The following is a 24,278-nucleotide window of genomic DNA, read 5'->3' as shown; positions in this document are numbered from 1 at the left end:
AATTCCAACCAATTATGCGTTGAAAAAGTAAAACAGTGCTCCTTCCCTTCCAAGCTCTCCCGTGTGCCCAAACAGGGGTTTACCCCAACATATGGGGTATCAGCGTACTCAGGACAAATTGGACAACAACTTTTGGGGTCCAATTTCTCTTGTTACCCTTGGAAAAATAAAAATTGGGGGGACTGAAAAACCCTTTTTGTGGGAAAAAATGATTTTTTATTTTCACAGCTCTGCTTTATAAACTGTAGTGAAACACTTGGGGGTTCATTCTCACAACACATCTAGATAAGTTCCATGGGGGGTCTAGTTTCCAATATGGGGTCACATGTGGGGGGTTTCTACTGTTTAGGTATATCAGGGGCTCTGCAAATGCAATGTGACGCCTGCAGACCATTCCATCTAAGTCTGCATTCCAAACGGCGCTCCTTCACTTCCGAGCACTGCCATGCGCCCAAACGATGGTTTTCCCCACATATGGGGTATCAGCGTACTCAGGACAAATTGGACAGCAACTTTTGGGGTCCAATTTCTCCTATTACCCTTGGGAAAATACAAAACTGGGGGCTAAAAAATAATTTTTGTGAAAAGAAAAAAGAATTTTTGTTTTCACGGCTCTGCGTTATAAACTGTAGTGAAACACTTGGGGGTTCAAAGCTCTCACAACACATCTAGACAAGTTCCTTCGGGGGTCTACTTTCCAAAATGGTGTCACTTGTGGGTGTTTCAACGTTTAGGCACATCAGTGGCTCTCCAAACGCGACATGGTGTCCCATCTCAATTCCAGTCAATTTTGCATTGAAAAGTCAAATGGCGCTCCTTCCCTTCCGAGCTCTGCCATGCGCCCAAACAGTGGTTTACCCCCACATATCTGGTATCAGCGTACTCAGGACAAATTGTACAACAATTTTTGGGGTCCAGTTTCTTTTGTTACCCTTGGGAAAATAAAAAAATTGGGGGTGAAAACATATGATATTTTATTTTTACGGCTCTGCATTATAAACTTCTGTGAAGCACTTGGTGGGTCAAAGTGCTCACCACACATCTAGATAAGTTCCTTGGGGGGTCTAGTTTCCAAAATGGTGTCACTTGTGGGGGGTTTCAATGCTTAGGCACATCAGGGGCTCTCCAAACGCAACATCTCAATTCCAGTCAATTTTGCATTTTTCTTATTGTTTTTGCAATTTCATTGTTGAGGAGTGTGTTTGGTTGTAAAAAAACAAAATATACAGCAGGATTTTAAATTATGAACTTGGTCTGAGACTAACGCACATTGGGGCCATTACATAGCAAACCAAATAGAATTATTCCAAAGTAGTTATTTCTTATCCATCCACAAGTATTGTATAGTATATTATAGCAGATTTGCAGAACAGTGGAAATTAACCCAATTCCAGCCACATCAGAAGGCTAAACTCCCACTACTCCATATTTGTGGTATAAGTTTGATATATAAGTATGTAAAATCTACTAATATAGATATGTGTCCATGAACTATATTAATCAACCATGATACAAGGCTTTCCTTTTAGAGGACAATAGATTTGTGTTAGGGTATGTGCAGATGATCAGTAATCACTGAGGGTTGAACTTATGCAGTGTCCAACCCACAGCATCCAGCTGTTACAGCATAGTGGATGTGATTTCAAGAAATCCCATGCCCATTATGCATCCACCCGCTCACCCGCGGAAATTGACATGCAGCATGTCAATTTTTCTTGCGGAGACGCAAGACGAAATTTCACCAATACAATGTATTGGATGTGGTAAATCAGCACGGTTCAGTGAACACACGCAGATTCACCTATGTTCAATAGGCGCTTTGGATGCAGCGAACATATGCTGCGTCCACAGAGCTGCTAATTCCGGATTGCCTGCACATACCCTTAGAGTTGGGAGGATCAATTTGTGGGACTCCGGTCCATCAGCTAGGTCAGTAGTTTCTGGACTGGATGGGAGGCTCTCGGCTAGGCTAGGCTGGCGCAACGTCATCATTGCGGTGTGATGCACAAATACATTCCGGGTTTCCCAGGGCAGGTTTTTAATACAGTAGTTAACCAGAGTTAAGAGATTTGTAAGCCTCCCATCTGTCAGCCAGACACTACTGACCTGACTGATAGACCGCAAATCGATCTGTCCAACTCTAATTGGTATATGTTAGGTTCCCAAAGCCCAGACGGTAAAGAATAGAGTGGTTGTCTATTAGCCAGCAATAGCATACAATACATACCAGACTTGTAGTACACCCAATTAAGAATGAGGGGCCAATTAATCAAGAATGGGGATTTTCAGTCACATGCTTTGTAATGAATTTGGTGCATCTTCAAGCTGTCTCATGTGATGGAGTAGTCCTACGCAATTATTCATGCCATTGTGTGTATTACAGTATACAGGTCCTTCTCAAAAAATTAGCATATAGTGTTAAATTTCATTATTTACCATAATGTAATGATTACAATTAAACTTTCATATATTATAGATTCATTATCCACCAACTGAAATTTGTCAGGTCTTTTATTGTTTTAATACTGATGATTTTGGCATACAACTCCTGATAACCAAAAAAACCTGTCTCAATAAATTAGCATATCAAGAAAAGGTTCTCTAAACGACCTATTACCCTAATCTTCTGAATCAACTAATTAACTCTAAACACATGCAAAAGATACCTGAGGCTTTTAAAAACTCCCTGCCTGGTTCATTACTCAAAACCCCCATCATGGGTAAGACTAGCGACCTGACAGATGTCAAGAAGGCCATCATTGACACCCTCAAGCAAGAGGGTAAGACCCAGAAAGAAATTTCTCAACAAATAGGCTGTTCCCAGAGTGCTGTATCAAGGCACCTCAATGGTAAGTCTGTTGGAAGGAAACAATGTGGCAGAAAACGCTGTACAACGAGAAGAGGTGACCAGACCCTGAGGAAGATTGTGGAGAAGGACCGATTCCAGACCTTGGGGAACCTGAGGAAGCAGTGGACTGAGTCTGGTGTGGAAACATCCAGAGCCACCGTGCACAGGCGTGTGCAGGAAATGGGCTACAGGTGCCGCATTCCCCAGGTAAAGCCACTTTTGAACCATAAACAGCGGCAGAAGCGCCTGACCTGGGCTACAGAGAAGCAGCACTGGACTGTTGCTAAGTGGTCCCAAGTACTTTTTTCTGATGAAAGCAAATTTTGCATGTCATTCGGAAATCAAGGTGCCAGAGTCTGGAGGAAGACTGGGGAGAAGGAAATGCCAAAATGCCTGAAGTCCAGTGTCAAGTACCCACAGTCAGTGATGGTGTGGGGTGCCATGTCAGCTGCTGGTGTTGGTCCACTGTGTTTCATCAAGGGCAGGGTCAATGCAGCTAGCTATCAGGAGATTTTGGAGCACTTCATGCTTCCATCGGCTGAAATGCTTTATGGAGATGAAGATTTCATTTTTCAGCACGACCTGGCACCTGCTCACAGTGCCAAAACCACTGGTAAATGGTTTACTGACCATGGTATTACTGTGCTCAATTGGCCTGCCAACTCTCCTGACCTGAACCCCATAGAGAATCTGTGGGATATTGTGAAGAGAAAGTTGAGAGACGCAAGACCCAACACTCTGGATGAGCTTAAGGCCGCTATTGAAGCATCCTGGGCCTCCATAACATCTCAGCAGTGTCACAGGCTGATTGCCTCCATGCCACGCCGCATTGAAGCAGTCATTTCTGCCAAAGGATTCCCGACCAAGTATTGAGTGCATAACTGAACATTATTATTTGATGGTTTTTTTGTTTGTTATTAAAAAACACTTTTATTTGATTGGACGGGTGAAATATGCTAATTTATTGAGACAGGTTTTTTTGGTTATCAGGAGTTGTATGCCAAAATCATCAGTATTAAAACAATAAAAGACCTGACAAATTTCAGTTGGTGGATAATGAATCTATAATATATGAAAGTTTAATTGTAATCATTACATTATGGTAAATAATGAAATTTAACACTATATGCTAATTTTTTGAGAAGGACCTGTATACTGTATATATGCATTAGTTAGGGCCGTGTTGCTTACCACCTGTTCCACTAAGCCCTGTCCGAGGCAGAACCGACATATAAATGGCAAACGTTGCAATGAAAATTAGCAATGTGTATATACCAGAAAACTAGCATAAAGGATTTGATGAATTTCCCCTCTATGTGAGATTTTTTTCTCTGCTCATAGCGCTTCATAGTCAGAGCATGCATGCTTTCTACTTTACGATCATCTCTATTTGTTATTTTTTGCACAGGTGACAGAAATGAAAAACAAAATGAATTTGGAACACAGCAGTGTAGGTATGTATACTGCATTCGTGAAATTCATTTTACTTGAGGAATGATCAGAATATAACACTATTGTATATTTGATGGTTTCTATCAACACTTCTAGCCTTCTTATGTCTCCTTCTTCTTCGTCATACAAACAGATTCTGTAAATTTCATATTTTATTAGCATGCAGCCTGGGCTCAGATATGTCTGTATGCTTATTACAACCAGACATGCAAAATAAGCCGCTTCGAGAAACCTAAAATACAAGATATCAAAATCTTCTATATTGCTGAAAAAAACTGAGTTTAAGGGTCCTTCACACATTCTTTTGGTATGTGTGTTTTTTTTATTTTTATGGATAAATCACAATGTAAGTTTTTATAAGGACCCATTGTTTACAAAAAAAAAACAAAGACGTACTACTTTAATTCAAGTATACAGATGTCATTCTTGGATCATGAATTTTACTCTTTTAGGCCGGTTTCACATGTCAGTGGCTCCGGTACGTGAGGTGTCAGTTTTCTCACGTATCGGAGACACTGACTCACGTAGACACAGTAAAATCGCTGTGTCTCTGCACATGTCAGCATGTTTTCGCGGACCGTGTGTCCGTTTGAAAAACACAGACATGTCAGTGTTCGTGAGAGCGCACGGATCACACGGACCCATTAAAGTCAATGGGTCCGTGTAAAACACGTACCGCACACGGATGCTGTCCGTGTGCAGTCCGTGTGTCGTGCAGGAGACAGCGCTACAGTAAGCGCTGTCCCCCCAGCGTGGTGCTGAAGCCGCCATTCATTTGTTCTCTCCAGCAGCGTTCGCTGGAGAGAAGAAATGAAAAATCATTGTATTTTTTTTTTGCGGTAGAAATAAAGATCTTTGTTTCCCCCCCCCCCCTCCCACCCCCTGTGCGCCCCCCCTCTGGAAAGAAAATACTCACCCGGCTCCCTCGAAGCGTCCTCTCCACGCCGCAGCTTCTCCTGTATGAGCGGTCACGTGGTGCCGCCCATTACAGTCATGAATATGCGGCTCCACCCCTATGGGATCTTTACAAAGATCTTTATTTCTACCGCAAAAAAAAACAAAATAAGTGATTTTTCATTTCTTCTCTGCAGCGAACGCTGCTGGAGAGAACAAATGAATGGCGGCTTCAGCACCCAAAGCAGGGGACAGCGCTTACTGTAGCGCTGTCTCCTGCACGGTCCGTGTGATACCCAGTCGGCACACGGGCGGCACACGGCTGCCGCCCGTGTGCCACACTGATGTGCCACGTGAGCTCACGGATAACTCCGGCACCGATTTTTCCGGTACTGGAATTATCTGGACGTGTGGGACAGGCCTAAAGAGAATATGTCACCAAGTGTTTGTTACTAATTTAAGAGCAACATAATATAGAGGCAGATACCCCGATTCCACTGATGTGCCACTAACTCGTCTGCTTAGTGTAGTTTTTATAAAATCACAGTTTTATCAGAAGGAGATTATCATTAGAGAACTTTTATACCTGCTGCAATGTAGCCAGCCACGCCCCTGCATTGATAGGCAGCTTTCTGCCTATAGACAGTGTACAAAGAAAGATGCCAATCAGTGGTGTGGGTGGGATTATAAAGAGCTCAGCATTCAGAGAACTTGTAGATCTGCAGCAAAACAAATAGTGATTTTATCAAAACTGCAGCATCCAGCAAGGTAGGGGTTCACGCACACTTCTGCGATTATTTTCTCAAGCTGGATGCATGCACCCATACAGTCTGCGGGTGCGCATGAAACCGCACTGCACTCGGATGTCATCCAACTGCAGTGCAATCCCCATGGATTCCGACAATATAGGAGATGGAGAAATTAATTTCTCTGTCTCCTCTGCACATGTGCTTCGATTCTTTGATGCGAGAGGATCGGAGCACAGTGCACTGACACTTGGCTCACGCTCTCAGCAGATGACAGATTCCTTTATTCTTTTCTTCATATTGGAAAAAAAATGCAACAAGAATTGTAAGAATTGCCACACAGATGAAAAATGTTTCCAGTACACTTTTGAAACCAGCCAAACTCTGTGTGTGAACCCAACCAAATGTCACCAGTTTCCTGTTATTATAAAGAGGAAAAAACCCAGATATGACTGAACAGATATTTTAACAATGGGACCGGACAACTAATGTGTATTGATATAATATATTGTTATTTCATGTGGAAATGTTCTTTATTAATTGCTGTGTAATTTTTTTTATAGAAAGGAAAACTTTAAATTTGAGAAAAGGCAAATAACAAACATATCAAAAATTCCTTGCAAAAATGTACAGACCCAGACGGAGTGCACTGGGCATTACGAAGTAGAGGCATCGATAAGTAAAAATGGTGAGTAGAAATCTTTAATATTTACCACTTTTTTATTTCATTCTGGTCTCCCTTATAAAATAATTAAAAAAATCTATTCACCTTCTGCATCGGCATTTTGTGTGCTGGGGTTCGCGTGACATTGTTATGCCACTATGAGCCATTCATCCAATCAATGGCTGCTATTGACCTGCTGCTTTTCCACGTTCCTTGGATGAAGAAGTGAGAGCACAGCAGCCCAATAGTGACTGTTGATCGGCTATATGGCTCACGTGGCATAATAATGTCACATAACTCCGGCAGACACCGCGCCGACATCACTGGTGTGGGAGGCAAGTGTGTGGTATTTGTATTTTACAAAGGGGAGTATCTAATTTCCTAATTAAAAAAGGAGTTGTCCATGTGTTGGAAAACCTTTTGAAGAACCATTTTCACCTAGCAATGATTGGAACATATGAGCGGTTGTTAATTCTCCGTCCTGTCATTACTGTCAGCAGCACATCCCTCTTTACACGTGGAGGTGCGCTGTTGACCGTCAATAATTTTTAGGCCCATGTGATCAGGAACCTTCTTTTAGCCAATCTTCAGCCATTGTAGAAGGACCTCAGACTTTGTGTGCTATAATAGAAATGTTTTTGACTGGTTAAAAATAAGTTGTTTGTTCAGAGGCTACCAAGATTTTTATGTACATCATCCAATTACTATTTGGTTGAAATAAATTATAACTGCTATATTCACATACTAAAGGTCGCTCAGATAGCCTGAAAGGAGAGGCATCAATTTGTACATGATGTGGACATGTAATCTTTGTACCAGCATTGAACTTGTGAAATAACCAGATAGCGTAGCACATGAATAAAGCCATTATTTACATCACTGGCCCTTCTTTAAGCTAGGCCTTCAGTGTTAGATAGATGTCATAACACAATGGTGCTCACTGAGATATCCAAATACTTGGATAATACTTTGCAGTCTTTTTCCATATTGTATATGCCTAATGCTTTATCTTTAAAGAGGTTTCCCACCACTTTGATATTGATACTTATCTCCAAGTTAGATCAGCAATATCAGATCAGTGGAGGTCCGACACCCAGCACGGCACGAAATGGCACAGCTCCATTAATTGTTTATTGGCAGCTGCAGAATGCTACAGATCAGCTGTGTTGTACAGATCCACAACCGTTTACTGCTGGATATGACAAGAGCTGGATCATCACGGATCCAATGTTGATGACTTAACCTAAGAATATGTTATCATTATTTGCCTGGATAACCCTTGAAACAAGCAACACAGAGTAAGTATTAGGGCTCATACTCACAGCTGTCTACTTAGCCTTTACAGGTTATTAAAATTGGTGACCCCCCTCAAAAAAAAGGTGTGAGGTCCCATTATAATTAATAACCAGAAAAGGATAGGTAGACAGAAGCAGGCAGATATTAATAGGCTAGGAAGAGGCCATGAGTATTGAACCCCTCCCAGACTAAGAAGATCTGCCCTCAGCAGTCCCAGAAATGACGCATCCATAACTTAAGCCAAATCTGGCTCTTAGCCTCGCGCTTCCCATTTGCCAACGTGAGGTGGCAAGTGGGGTAGGGTAATAGGGTTGGGGTTAATGTCAGCTTTGTATTGTCAGCTGACATCAAGTCAAGGGGTTAGTAATGTAGAGATGTCTATAAGATGCCCCCATTACTAACCCCATAGTCAAATTGTAAATTTACACAGTCAGAATAAAGTCTTTAATTGAAAGAAAGTCACAGACTCCTCTATTTCAAATAAATATTCCCCGTCCCTCTTTTTCCCATTTAATATTGTAAAATATAAAAAAAATAAACAACCATATTCCTCACCTGTCCAACACCTGCCCATATCTGTCACACGTAGAAGTCCAGATCTGTTACATCTGGGTGGTTTGTTGAACGGTGACATGATGCGACCCTTCAGCAAGTCAGCCAGAGCACACTGAGAGAGGAGCATGAGAACGCTCCTGCAGTGTGTATCGCTGACATGAGAAAGGTCACCAGAGTTCAAAGCTGATGAATAGGGTTGAGCGACTTTTCATTTTTTGAGATCGAGTCGGGTTTCACAAAACCCGACTTTCTCAAAAGTCGGGTCGAGTGAAATCGGCCGATCTTATTGAAAAGTCGGGGTCGGGGATCGGCCAAAACACAAAACCCAATGCAATTCAATGGGGAAGCATACTTTTTTAATATTTGCTTCAGCGCAATAATGTTGAAAAGCCGGTAATTCAATTGCCGGCTTTTCATTTCTCCTGCCTAAACCCGACATGATATGAGACATGGTTTACATACAGTAAACCATGTCATATCCCCCTTTTTTTTGCATATTCCACACTACTAATGTTAGTAGTGTGTATGTGCAAAATTTTGGCGCTGTAGCTATTAAATTTAAGGGTTAAATCGCAGAAAAAATTGGCGTGGGCTCCCGCGCAATTTTCTCCGCCAGAGTGGTAAAGCCAGTGACTGAGGGCAGATATTAATAGCCAGGAGAGGGTCCATGGTTATTGGCCCCCCCGTGGCTCAAAACATCTGCCCCCAGCCACCCCAGAAAAGGCACATCTGGAAGATGCGCCAATTCTGGCACTTGGCCACTCTCTTCCCACTCCCGTGTAGCAGTGGGATATGGGGTAATGAAGGGTTAATGCCACCTTGCTATTGTAAGGTGACATTAAGCCAGATTAATAATGGAGAGGCGTCAATTCTGACACCTATCCATTATTAATCCAATTGTATGAAAGGGTTAAAAACACACACACACACACACACATGATTAAAAAGTATTTTAATGAAATAAACACACAGGTTGTTTTAATATTTTATTGCTCTCTCAATCCACCTGAAGACCCTCGCTTGGAAAAATAATAAACCAACAATATACATACCCTCTGATGAACTGTCACGTCCCACGGGGTAAATCCATCTGAAGGGGTTAAAATAGTTTACAGGCAGGAGCTCTGCTATAATGCAGCTGAGCTCGTGCCTGTAAACCCCGGCGAATTAAGGAAATGTAGGTCAATGACCTATAGTTACCTTCAGTCGCGGTGATGCGCCCCCTGGTGGATGTCCTCATATGACCTGGAGCATGGGAAAAAGTTCCCAGGCTGCAGGTCGGCGACTTTTGAAAAGTGCCGATCTGTTTCGCTCAACCCTACTGATGAACACTGGTCAGCTCACTGACATCAACACTTGTAGCGTGAGAAAGTTCTTCTCATGAATCAAAGTTTTAACTACTATGTTGTGAGCCTTCCAGCTCAAGGCTACATTCACATTTTGTATCCTCTGTGAGGTTTTTTACGTTGCTTCGTTTTGCCAAAATTTACCAAAATTTCAGAAAAAAAACTGTAATTGTACTGTGATTGCAGCCTTAAGAATTACATTAAGATTTGGGAGGAATTAATAGGACAATTAATCAGGTGTAGCAATTGTTAACCTGACAATTAAAGAGGCTGTCCACTATTTTAATATTTATGGCCTATCTTTGGTATATGTCAATGCCTGGTTGGTGGGGGTGCAGCATCAGCTGCTCCCAGTATCAGCGGCAGCCATAACAGACCAGTTACAGAGCTACACAGCCCAGGTTCGTCTACTGTATAGTCTGATAGCGCACATCCGCTACCTATTCAAATCAGTAGGTAGCGGATGTGCAGTAACTGGTCAAAGGTCAATTCCTTATATATATATATATATATATATATAACATATCCCCTTTAATGTTACATTTGCCATATCTGAGGAAATTTTGTCTGATCAGTTTTGAGAGAGCGTCAACTACAACTTGATAAACTTTAGACTATTATCTAAGTGCTACAAGAATTCAATATTTTCATAAAGAAAAATCACTGTCATTTTTATTTAAAGTTACAAAACAAAATTTGCATTTTTGTAAAGGAATGCGAAGTGTTGTTTAGATATTTGGAATATTTTCTTTGCCCTTCACGTAACTCAGTACTAAGGCTAATTTTAGTAGTTGAAATAATTTGAGCTCATTCATCATGTTTCTCTTCCTCACAAATCCAGTGAGCCAATCAATATAAACTATATAAATCAATGTCAGCCGTTTCACTTTATTTGAAGTAAATGTGGCTGAGCAGGGATAAAACTCTTGGCCGTTGACCAATAGCTCCAATGAGCATGGCAGTTATCTAGCATAGGGATGTTGTTAAATTGTTTGCACTTCCACACCTGGCTATAATCCCAGGTATTACATGACATCATTTTATTTCATGATACAAAATGTGTAAAATGGGCTACTCTTGACAAAGAAGAATGTATGTATCAATGATTAAAAGATGTGGAAATCAAATTAATCAAGAAGAAGATTGGTTGATTGTCTCAATGGGAGTGAGGACATGCCAACATTTTTCTCTCTACATGTACTGTAACATTAGGAAGTTAGGGGTTGTAGAGCCACATGGATGCCAGTCCTCTGTAGTACAAGGCTGTACAGGAATTTACCCCAGGATATGCCCACCAGTGGGTTATTTATCTGCATTATACATTGGATATAAAATGTCTGCACATTCTTGTTAAAATGCCAGATTTTTGAAATTCTGAAGTTCTGAAATGATGCTCCTTGGTATGATTTTTTTTCAGGACAAAAGCCTAGTATTTTAACAGGGGTGTGTAGAATTTTGTATCCACTGTATGTCTTGTTTAAATTCATTTTTATACACATAGAAGAAATAAAATCTGTCACTTTGTTACAAGTTGTTTTTACTCTTCAACACATGACAAAAAAACTGACATCTCCACAAGAAAATATATAACTAATTATATGTTACATTCTTTGAGTGTTAAAGACAAACTGTTCAGCCTGTACTCACCTTCTACATGTGTGCATAAAATTAAGTTTATTAAGGGAAGCTATGAATATTCATAAGTATTAATTAGAGAATGCATAGTATCAGTGGTGACATCAATTAGGTTTCTTCATTCAGTAAATTGGCCTTAAATAATCAGATAAGATCAGCGGTGTCACAGAGACTTGTGAAAGTTAAAATATGTAATAACATGTTTGACCCGCGTAATGAGAATTGCTACTAAAACAGATTGTATCCATGTCTGCATTACAAGTTTTAATGATACCGCTGATACTTAGAGCTAAAAAAAATAATTGTTTCTGTATATTTAGAAAATGGTTTTACTACTTTTAAGAATTATTTCTGTGTTTGGGTAAATTCAAAGTAGTTCAAAAGAGTCTTTGAGGATTAAGCGATAACTATACTTTTAAGTATCTTGTCAAAATAAGCAAGATAGATAAATAGATATTTATCTATCAGTGGCTCAGTGGTTAGCACTGCAGCCTTGCAGAGCTGGGGTCCTGAGTTCAAATCCCACCAAGGACAACATCTGCAAGGAGTTTATATGTTCTCCCCGTGTTTGCGTGGGTTTCCTCCGGGTTCTCCAGTTTCCTCCCACATTCTAAAGACATACTGATAGGGATTCTAGATTGTGAGCCCCATCGGGGACAGAGCCAATAATGTATGTAAAGCGCTGTGGAATTAATGGCGCTATATAAATGAGTAAAATAAATAAATAAATAAATAGATAGAATAAAAGCCAGCAATTCATGCAGTAAAATCACAGAGTGACAGTTGCAAATCTTTATTCATAACATAGTGGAATGTGTTGAGGACAACAAAACATAAAAATGATCAATGTAAATCAAAATGAATATCCCATGGAGGTCCGGATTTGGAATGATACTCAAAATCTGTCATGATTCTCAATGGCGAGAGAACATAGCCCAGCATATATGAGAACTAGCTCTTGGAAGATGGAAACTATACTGACCATGAACTAAACCTGCCGCACAACTAGAAGTGGCCGGGTAGCATGCCTACGTTTTTTTATCCCTAGATGCCCAGCGCCAGCCGGAGAACTACCTAATCCTAGCAGAGGAAAAGACAGTCCTGGCTCACCTCTAGAGAAATTTTCCCAAAAGGCAGACAGAGGCCCCCACATATATTGGCGGTGATTTAAGATGAAATGACAAACGTAGTATGAAAATAGGTTTAGCAAAATCGAGGTCCGCTTACTAGATAGCATGAAGACAGAAAGGGCACTTTCATGGTCAGCAGAAAACCCTATCAAAACACCATCCAGAAATTACTTTAAGACTCTAGCATTAACTCATAACACCAGAGTGGCAATTTCCGCTCACAAGAGCTTTCCAGACACAGTAACGAAACAGCAGCTGTGAACAGGAACAAAATGCAAAAACACACAAGGACAAAAGTCCAACTTAGCTGGGAGTTGTCTAGTAGCAGGAACATGCACAGAAAGGCTACTGATTACATTGTTGACCGGCATGAAACTGACAGAGGAGCAAGGTTATATAGCGACTCCCACATCCTGATAGGAGCAGGTGAACAGAGGGGATGATGCACACAAGTTAAATTCCACAAGTGGCCACCGGGGGAGCCCAGAATCCAATTTCACAACAGTACCCCCCCCTCAAGGAGGGGGCACCGAACCCTCACCAGAACCACCAGGGCGATCAGGATGAGCCCTATGAAAGGCACGGACAAGATCGGAGGCATGAACATCAGAGGCAGTGACCCAAGAATTATCCTCCTGACCGTATCCCTTCCATTTGACCAGATACTGGAGTTTCCGTCTGGAAACACGAGAGTCCAAGATCTTTTCCACAACGTACTCCAACTCACCCTCAACCAACACCGGAGCAGGAGGCTCAACGGAAGGCACAGCTGGTACCTCATACCTGCGCAACAATGACCGATGAAAAACATTATGAATCGAAAAGGATGCAGGGAGGTCCAAACGGAAGGACACAGGGTTAAGAATCTCCAATATCTTGTACGGGCCGATGAACCGAGGCTTAAACTTAGGAGAAGAAACCCTCATAGGGACAAAACGAGAAGACAACCACACCAAGTCCCCAACACAAAGCCGAGGACCAACACGACGACGGCGGTTGGCAAAAAGCTGAGTCTTCTCCTGGGACAACTTCAAATTGTCCACCACCTGCCCCCAAATCTGATGCAACCTCTCCACCACAGCATCCACTCCAGGACAATCCGAAGATTCCACTTGACCGGAGGAAAATCGAGGATGAAACCCCGAATTACAGAAAAACGGGGACACCAAGGTGGCAGAGCTGGCCCGATTATTGAGGGCGAACTCCGCCAAAGGCAAAAAAGCAACCCAATCATCCTGATCCGCAGACACAAAACACCTCAAATATGTCTCCAAGGTCTGATTAGTCCGCTCGGTCTGGCCATTAGTCTGAGGATGGAAAGCAGACGAAAAAGACAAATCTATGCCCATCCTAGCACAGAATGCCCGCCAAAATCTAGACACGAATTGGGTCCCTCTGTCAGAAACGATATTCTCCGGAATACCATGCAAACGAACAACATTTTGAAAAAACAGAGGAACCAACTCGGAAGAAGAAGGCAACTTAGGCAAGGGAACCAGATGGACCATCTTAGAGAAACGGTCACACACCACCCAGATGACAGACATCTTCTGAGAAACAGGCAGATCCGAAATAAAATCCATCGAAATGTGCGTCCAAGGCCTCTTCGGAATAGGCAAGGGTAACAACAATCCACTAGCCCGAGAACAACAAGGCTTGGCCCGAGCACAAACGTCACAAGACTGCACAAAGCCTCGCACATCTCGTGACAGGGAAGGCCACCAGAAGGACCTTGCCACCAAATCCCTGGTACCAAAGATTCCAGGATGACCTGCCAACGCAGAAGAATGAACCTCAGAGATGACTCTACTGGTCCAATCATCAGGAACAAACAGTCTACCAGGTGGGCAACGATCAGGTCTATCCGCCTGAAACTCCTGCAAGGCCCGCCGCAGGTCTGGAGAAACGGCAGACAATATCACTCCATCTTTAAGGATACCTGTGGGCTCAGAATTACCAGGGGAGTCAGGCTCAAAACTCCTAGAAAGGGCATCCGCCTTAACATTCTTAGAACCCGGTAGGTAAGACACCACAAAATTAAACCGAGAGAAAAACAACGACCAGCGCGCTTGTCTAGGATTCAGGCGCCTGGCAGACTCAAGGTAAATTAAATTTTTGTGGTCAGTCAATACCACCACCTGATGTCTGGCCCCCTCCAGCCAGTGACGCCACTCCTCAAAAGCCCACTTCATGGCCAAAAGCTCCCGATTCCCAATATCATAATTCCGCTCGGCGGGCGAAAATTTACGGGAAAAAAAAGCACAAGGTCTCATCACGGAGCAGTCGGAACTTCTCTGCGACAACACCGCCCCAGCTCCGATTTCAGAAGCGTCGACCTCAACCTGAAAAGGAAGAGCAACATCAGGCTGACGCAACACTGGGGCGGAAGAAAAGCGGCGCTTGAGCTCCCGAAAGGCCTCCACAGCATCAGGGGACCAATCAGCAACATCAGCACCCTTCTTAGTCAAATCAGTCAATGGTTTTACAACATCAGAAAAACCAGCAATAAATCGACGATAAAAGTTAACAAAGCCCAAAAATTTCTGAAGACTCTTAAGAGAAGAGGGTTGCGTCCAATCACCAATAGCCTGAACCTTGACAGGATCCATCTCGATGGAAGAGGGGGAAAAAATGTATCCCAAGAAGGAAATCTTCTGAACCCCAAAAACACACTTAGAACCCTTCACACACAAGGAATTAGACCGCAAAACCTGAAAAACCCTCCTGACCTGCTGGACATGAGAGTCCCAGTCATCCGAAAAAATCAGAATATCATCCAGATACACAATCATAAATTTATCCAAATAATCGCGGAAAATGTCATGCATAAAGGACTGGAAGACTGAAGGGGCATTTGAAAGACCAAAAGGCATCACCAAATACTCAAAATGGCCCTCGGGCGTATTAAATGTGGTTTTCCACTCATCCCCCTGCTTGATTCGCACCAAATTATACGCCCCACGGAGATCAATCTTAGAGAACCACTTGGCCCCCTTTATACGAGCAAACAAATCAGTAAGCAGTGGTAACGGATATTGATATTTAACCGTGATTTTATTCAAAAGTCGATAATCAATACACAGCCTCAAAGAGCCGTCTTTCTTAGACACAAAGAAAAAACCGGCTCCTAAGGGAGATGACGAAGGACGAATATGTCCCTTTTCCAAGGACTCCTTTATATATTCTCGCATAGCAGCGTGTTCAGGCACAGACAGATTAAATAAACGACCCTTAGGGTATTTACTACCCGGGATCAAGTCTATGGCACAATCGCACTCCCGGTGCGGAGGTAGTGAACCAACCTTGGGTTCTTCAAAAACGTCACGAAAGTCAGACAAGAATTCAGGAATCTCAGAGGGAATAGATGATGAAATGGAAACCAAAGGTACGTCCCCATGAGTTCCTTTACATCCCCAGCTTAACACAGACATAGCTCTCCAGTCGAGGACTGGGTTATGAGATTGCAGCCATGGCAATCCCAGCACCAAAACATCATGTAGATTATACAGCACCAGAAAGCGAATAACCTCCTGGTGATCCGGATTAACACGCATAGTCACTTGTGTCCAGTATTGTGGTTTATTACTAGCCAATGGGGTGGAGTCAATCCCTTTCAGAGGTATCGGAGCCTCCAATGGCTCCAAATCATACCCACAGCGTTTGGCAAAGGACCAATCCATAAGACTCAAAGCAGCGCCAGAGTCGACATAGGCGTCCGCGGTAATAGATGACAAAGAACAAATCAGGGTCACAGATAGAATAAACTTAGACTGTAAAGTGCTAATTGAAACAGACTTGTCAGGCTTCTTAGTACGCTTAAAGCATGCTGATATAACATGAGTTGAATCACCACAATAGAAGCACAACCCATTTTTTCGTCTAAAATTCTGCCGCTCGCTTCTGGACAGAATTCTATCACATTGCATATTTTCTGGCGTTTTCTCAGTAGACACCGCCAAATGGTGCACAGGTTTGCGCTCCCGCAGACGCCTATCGATCTGAATAGCCATCGTCATGGACTCATTCAGACTCGCAGGCACAGGGAACCCCACCATAACATCCTTAATGGCATCAGAGAGACCTTCTCTGAAAATCGCCGCCAGGGCGCACTCATTCCACTGAGTAAGCACAGACCATTTGCGGAATTTTTGGCAGTATATTTCAGCTTCATCTTGCCCCTGAGACAAGGACATCAAGGCCTTTTCCGCCTGAAGCTCTAAATGAGGTTCCTCATAAAGCAACCCCAAGGCCAGAAAAAACGCATCCACATTGAGCAACGCAGGATCCCCTGGTGCCAATGCAAAAGCCCAGTCTTGAGGGTCGCCCCGGAGCAAGGAAATTACAATCCTGACCTGCTGTGCAGGGTCTCCGGCAGAGCGAGACTTCAGGGACAAAAACAATTTGCAATTATTTTTAAAATTTTGAAAGTGAGATCTATTCCCCGAGAAGAATTCAGGCAAAGGAATTCTAGGCTCAGACATAGGTGCATGAACAACAAAATCTTGCAAATTTTGTACCTTTGTGGCGAGATTATTCAAACCTGTAGCTACACTCTGAAGATCCATTTGAAACAGGTGAACACAGAGCCATTCAAGGATTAGAAGGAGAGGAAGAGAGGAAGGCTGCAGTATAGGCAGACTAGCAAGTGATTCAATTAAGAGCACACTCAGAACTAGAGGGGAAAAAAAAAAAAAAAAATTGTAGCAGACTTCTTTTTTCTCTCCTTTCTCAGCCAGTAATTTAACCCTTTTTTGGGCCGGTCAAACTGTCATGATTCTCAATGGCGAGAGAACATAGCCCAGCATATATGAGAACTAGCTCTTGGAAGATGGAAACTATACTGACCATGAACTAAACCTGCCGCACAACTAGAAGTGGCCGGGTAGCATGCCTACGTTTTTTTATCCCTAGATGCCCAGCGCCAGCCGGAGAACTACCTAATCCTAGCAGAGGAAAAGACAGTCCTGGCTCACCTCTAGAGAAATTTTCCCAAAAGGCAGACAGAGGCCCCCACATATATTGGCGGTGATTTAAGATGAAATGACAAACGTAGTATGAAAATAGGTTTAGCAAAATCGAGGTCCGCTTACTAGATAGCATGAAGACAGAAAGGGCACTTTCATGGTCAGCAGAAAACCCTATCAAAACACCATCCAGAAATTACTTTAAGACTCTAGCATTAACTCATAACACCAGAGTGGCAATTTCCGCTCACAAGAGCTTTCCAGACACAGTAACGAAACAGCAGCTGTGAACAGGAACAAAATGCAAAAACACACAAGGACAAAAGTCCAACTTAGCTGGGAGTTGTCTAGTAGCAGGAACATGCACAGAAAGGCTACTGATTACATTGTTGACCGGCATGAAACTGACAGAGGAGCAAGGTTATATAGCGACTCCCACATCCTGATAGGAGCAGGTGAACAGAGGGGATGATGCACACAAGTTAAATTCCACAAGTGGCCACCGGGGGAGCCCAGAATCCAATTTCACAACAAAATCAAAGTGGAAAATCAAATTACAGGCTGATGCAACTTCAGTGGAAATTCCTCAAGACAAGGAAATGATGTTCAGTTGTGTGTGTGTTGCCTCCATGTGCCTGTATGACCTCCCTACAATGCCTGGGCATGCTCCTCATGAGGCGGTGGATGGTCTCCTGAGGGATCTCCTCCCAGACCTGGACTAAAGCATCCGCCAACTCCTGGACAATCTGTGGTGCAACGTGACGTCGGTGGATGGTGCGAGGCATGATGTCTCAGATGTGTTCAATCAGATTCAGGTCTGAGGAACGGGTGGGTCAGTCCATAGCTTCAATGCCTCCATCTTCCAGGAACTGCTGACACGCTCCAGCCACATGAGGTCTGGCATTGTCCTGCATTAGGAGAAACCCAGGGCCAACCGCCCCAGCATATGGTCTCACACGGGGTCTGAGGATCTCATCTCGGTACCTAATAGCAGTCAGGCTACCTCTGGCGAGCACATGGAGGGCTGTGCGGCCCTCCAAAGAAATGCCACGCCACACCATTACTGACCCACTGCCAATCTGGTCATGCTGAAGGATGTTGCAAGCAGCATATCGCTCTCCAGGGCATCTCCAGACTCTGTCACGTCTGTCACATGTGCTCAGTGTGAACCTGCTTTCATCTGTGAAAAACACAGGGTGGCAGTGGCGAATTTGCCAATCCTGGTGTTCTGTGGCAAATGACAATCGTCCTGCATGGTGTTGGGCTGCGAGCACAACCCCCATCTGTGGACGTCGGGCACTCAGACCATCCTCATCGAGTCGGTTTCTAACCATTTGTGTAGAAACATGCACATTTGTGGCCTGTTAGAGGTCATTTTGCAGGGCTCTGGCAGTGCTCCTCCTGTTCGTCCTTGCACAAAGGCTGAGGTAGCAGTCCTGCTGCTGGGTTGTTGCCCTCCTCCGGCCCCCTCCACGTCTCCCTCCACGTCTCCTGGTGTACCGGCCTGTCTTTTGGTAGCGCCTCCAGCCTCTGGACACTACGCTGACAGACACAGCAAACCTTATTTCCACAGCTCGCATTTATGTGCTATCCTGGATGAGCTTCACTACCTGAGCCACATGTGTGGGTTGTAGAGTCTGTTTTATTCTACCACGAATGTGAAAGCACAACCAACATTCAAAAGTGACCAAAACATCAGCCAGAAAGCATTGGTCCTGAGATGTGGTCTGTGGTCCCCACTTGCAGAACCACTCCTTTATTGAGTGTGTCTTGATAATTGCCAATAGTTTCCATCTGTTGTCTATTCCATTTTCACAACAGCATGTGAAATTGATTGTCAAACAGTGTTGCTTCCTAAGTGGACAGTTTGATTTCACAGAGGTTTGATTTACTTGGAGTTATATTCTGTTGTTTGTGTTCCCTTTATTTTTTGAGCAGTATATACATATATATAACATAGATAGATAAAGAGAAAAGCCAGCAATTCATCAGCTGCGTAGTGTAAAATCACAACAGGAGCCGACAGCATAGAATAGATGGATTGCATTCAGTAAATACACATAGAAAAGGTAGATATACAGATGTCAGTGACAAATACAATTAGTACAGTGTGTGCAGCTTACTGTACATGTATTTAAAGGGAACCAGTCACCCCGTTTTTTCAGTATGAGATAAAAATACCGTTAAATAGGGCCTGAGCTGTGCTTTACAATAGTGTATTTTTTGTCCCCTGATTCCCCACCTATGCTGCCGAAATACCTTACAAAAGTCGCCGTTTTCGCCTGTCAATCACGCTGGTCTGGTCAAAAGGGCGTGGTGAAATGGCTGTTTCTCCCCCACCTCTTGCTTATCTTCCCGGCGTTGGCATAGTGGTTCTTGCATGCGCAACAGCCGAAAAAGAGCGCGATCTGTGCTATTCCCCTGGTCATCGGTGGCGGCGGTCATCTTCCTGAGGCCGCGCGGGCGCAGATGGAGTGCTCTGCTTCCCGGGGCTTCAGGAAAATGGCCGCGGGATGCCGCGCGTGCGCAGATGGAGATCGCGGCGGCCATTTTCCTGAAGCCGAGTTCGCATCGGGGTCGGGTGAGGGCTTATTTTTTGCATGCCGAGCTGGCATTTTTAGTGATACCATTTGGTGCAGATACGTTCTTTTGATCGCCCATTATTGCATTTAATGCAATGTCGCTGCGACCAAAAAAACATAATTTTGGCGTTTTGATTTTTTTTATCGCTACGCCATTTAGCGATCAGGTTAATCCTTTGTTTTTATTGATAGATCGGGTCATTCGGAACGCGGCAATACCAAATATGTGTAGGTTTGATTTTCTTTTTTATTGTTTTATTTTGATTGGGGCGAAAGGGGGGTGATTTGAACTTTTATATATTTTTTATTTTTTTTATATTTTTAAACACTTTTTTTTTTTACTTTTGGCATGCTTCAATAGCCTCCATAGGAGGCTAGAAGCATGCACTACACAATCGGCTCTGCTACATAGAGGTGAAGCACAGATCACCTCTATGTAGCAGAAATGCAGGTGTGCTTTGAACGCCGACCACAGGGTGGCGCTCAAAGCAATCGGCCATCAACAACCATAGAGGTCTCAAGGAGACCTCTGGTTGTTATGGCAATGCACCGATGACCCCCGATCATGTGACGGGGTCAGCGGGGCGTGTACCTCCGGTCGCGCGGCCGGGAGCGCTAGTTAAATGCCGCTGTCAGCGTTTGACGGCGGCATTTAACTAGTTAATGGGAATGGGCGGATCGCGATTCCGCTCGCTCTCATTGCGCGCACATGTCAGCTGTACAAAACAGCTGACATGTCGCGGCTTTGAGGTGGGCTCACCGCCGGAGCCCACCTCAAAGCGGGGGATCTGCCAGCTGACGTACTATTCCGTCAGCTAGCAGAAAGGGGTTAATTATAGGAAGACCATATGTCATCTTTTTTAGGGTCCCGCATTTTAAAAGCCAGGAAATGCTAAGTATACAGCTGTGAGCTGGTATTAATAGCCTGGGAAGCTCCATGGCTATTACCCCCTTTCCAGAGTATAAACATCGGCCCCCAGCCATCAGCTTTCCCTCTGCTGGTTAGAAAAATTACATGGGAGCCCACACCATTTTTTTTCAGAAAAATAATCTTTTATTAATTAAATGCATGTACAGTAATCTGCACACATACTGTACTAATTGTATCTGTCACTGACATCTATATATCTATGCATTCTATGTGTATATGATGTATGTAATCCATCTATTATATGCTGTCGGCTCCTACTGTGATTTTACACTAAGTGGCTGCTGAATTGCCGTCTTTTCCTCTATCTATATAATATATACATATATACACTCACCGGCCACTTTATTAGGTACACCATGCTAGTAACGGGTTGGACCCCCTTTTGCCTTCAGAACTGCCTCAATTCTTCGTGGCATAGATTCAACAAGGTGCTGGAAGCATTCCTCAGAGATTTTGGTCCATATTGACATGATGGCATCACACAGTTGCCGCAAATTTGTCGGCTGCACATCCCAAAGATGCTCCATACAAGGCAGGATGGATCCATGCTTTCATGTTGTTTACGCCAAATTCTGACCCTACCATCCGAATGTCGCAGCAGAAATCGAGACTCATCAGACCAAGCAACGTTTTTCCAATCTTCTACTGTCCAATTTCGATGAGCTTGTACAAATTGTAGCCTCAGTTTCCTGTTCTTAGCTGAAAGGAGTGGTACCCGGTGTGGTCTTCTGCTGCTGTAGCCCATCTGCCTCAAAGTTCGACGCACTGTGCATTCAGAGATGCTCTTAGGCCTACCTTGGTTGTAACGGGTGGCGATTTGAGTCACTGTTGCCTTTCTATCAGCTCGAACCAGTCTGCCCATTCTCCTCTGACCTCTGGCATCAACAAGGCATTTCCGCCCACAGAACTGCCGCTCACTGGATTTTTTTTCTTTTTCGGACCATTCTCTGTAAACCCTAGAGATGGTTGTGCGTGAAAATCCCAGTAGATCAGCAGTTTCTGAAATACTCAGACCAGCCCTTCTGGCACCAACAACCATGCCACGTTCAAAGGCACTCAAATCACCTTTCTTCCCCATACTGATGCTCGGTTTGAACTGCAGGAGATTGTCTTGACCATGTCTACATGCCTAAATGCACTGAGTTGCCGCCATGTGATTGGCTGATTAGAAATTAAGTGTTAACAAGAAGTTGGACAGGTGTACCTAATAAAGTGGCCGGTGAGTGTATATAGTTGTGTGTCACTGACATCTATATATCTATGTGTATATATCTATTCTATCTATTCTATTCTAACTTGTCACACTGTGGTTTTACTGTACTGGGCAGATGAATTGCTGGCTTTTTAAAGGACATCGATGCTTAAAAATCAGACAGCACTCACATGGTCTGTGTGGCATCCGGGTTTTTGTCGCACCCATAGGCTTGCATTGGCAAGTCTCGGGGGATATACACATACAATCGCAGCATGCTGCGATTTTACAAGCATGTCGAATACACCTGAAAAAAAAGCTGAGTGAGCTGCCCCATAGATTAACACTGGGCCAAGTGCTATGCGATGTTTTCTCACATAGCACTCAGCCGTATTCTACGGTAGTGTGACGCCGTCCTAATGCCTCATGTGAACGACCATGTTTGTTTACACACTCAAACAAATGGTCTGTCATTTTTTGGCATTCAAGTTTCATCAGTGTTTCGCTTGTGTCAGTTTTTACCATCAGTGTTGTATCAGTGTTTTAAACATATAGATAAATAAATAGATTATAAAGCTTCTACTATCTTTTGCAATGTTAATCACGGACAGCACACTGACTGCACACTGATACAATCCATGCACTCTCCGTGATTTTCACGGACCCATAGACCTGTATTTGTACTTTTCATCCATGATGCCTGTATAAAGCTGGTTTCAGACTTGCGTACGGGAGTGCTACGGATGGCAGTGTACTTCCTCCCTTCTTCCTCCCTAAAACCACACCTACGCTCCGCCCTACGCTCCACCTCCTTGCTTCCAGTGGTGCCCTGCGTACCTATCTTTAACATTGGGTACGCAGGGACATACACTGTATGCGGATGCCTCTGCATGCGCCGTTTTGGCGCTGCACCGACCGCAACAAAATCCAACATGTTGCGTTCGGCGCAGTTCAGTGCAGAGCCAAAATAGCGCATGCAGAGGCATCCAAATACAGCATACGTCCCTGCGTACCCAATGTTAAAGATAGGTACACAGGGCACCGCAGGACGCAAGGAGGTGTAGGTGGAGCATAGGCGTGGTTCCTGGGAGGAAGAAGGAAGGAAGTACACTGCCATCCGCAGCACTTCCGTATGCAAGTCTGAAACCAGCCCAAAACACATGTCTACATGAGGTTTGCATGGACAGACAGACTGCAAAGAAAGCATGGATATGTGAACAGTACCATAGACTATAATGGGTATGTGTTCTAGCCGTGAAAAACAGACATCTGAATGAGGCCTTATGTTGACAATCTGAAATGTGGTACATGTCGGTTATTATACCTCAGAAGGTCTCCAAACCAATATTATGATGAGCTATTCCACACCAGCATGCATATCTGGGTTTACTGCACATTTCCAGTATTCATTTCCAGATTTCAGGTTATGTGTTTTATGTGAAATATGTATAGCTATGTTCACACAATTCTGCAACAGTTTTGGGGGGTTTGATTTCACTGTATGGTAAAAATTACCTGACAACATAATTCTCCAGGTTAGTGTGATTTAATCTTAAATTTTGAGACATAGGACTTTTATGGACACGGTAATAGTAAATATGTCTACTTCTTATCCTTTCTGCACCTATTAGGCAAATTAGGTTACTTGTACCTTCTCTTTCAGTTTTTGAGTGTGTTTCTTAAATGCATTTTTATCATATTTTTGACGCTGCGATTTTTGTCACTTCTTGGTGTGGTGTTAAACAAAACTGTTTTTTTTTTTATACTTCCAGGTTTTTCTATTTGACAAAACGTTATTGATATAGTCATGTGCGGCTTTTATTAACCAAACATATGCTAAAAGAGTGTCTCTTTGACCTCTACCTGCCTGTATACATTATAATACTTATAGGTCAACTATATTGGAGACTATAGTTGACTGTCTTTCAATTCAAGGTGTCCCTACAAACAAATATACTGCGCAAATATTTGCATACACATGATGCCAACATTTTTAAAAAAATTTAAAACCCCCAACGGGATGTTACCAGATCTTTAGCCTGA

At 43.3% G+C, this 24,278-nt stretch overlaps 1 protein-coding gene across 4 annotated transcripts in view; it reads left to right on the top strand.

Annotated features, from left to right (window-relative positions):
• Positions 1-24,278, top strand: part of ERICH6B (glutamate rich 6B) — a 412,645-nt gene that overhangs the window by 159,227 nt on the left and 229,140 nt on the right. For all 4 annotated transcript variants that reach the window (XM_077297367.1, XM_077297366.1, XM_077297365.1 and 1 more), the window contains 2 exons: positions 4,257-4,302; positions 6,504-6,628. In XM_077297367.1, the coding sequence (XP_077153482.1) occupies positions 4,257-4,302; positions 6,504-6,628 (171 nt within the window). The remainder of the gene's footprint in view (positions 1-4,256; positions 4,303-6,503; positions 6,629-24,278) is intronic.

This window comes from Ranitomeya variabilis, chromosome 3, assembly GCF_051348905.1.
Source record: "Ranitomeya variabilis isolate aRanVar5 chromosome 3, aRanVar5.hap1, whole genome shotgun sequence".
Taxonomy (NCBI): domain Eukaryota; kingdom Metazoa; phylum Chordata; class Amphibia; order Anura; family Dendrobatidae; genus Ranitomeya; species Ranitomeya variabilis.
This window is presented reverse-complemented; position numbering and strand designations above follow the sequence as displayed.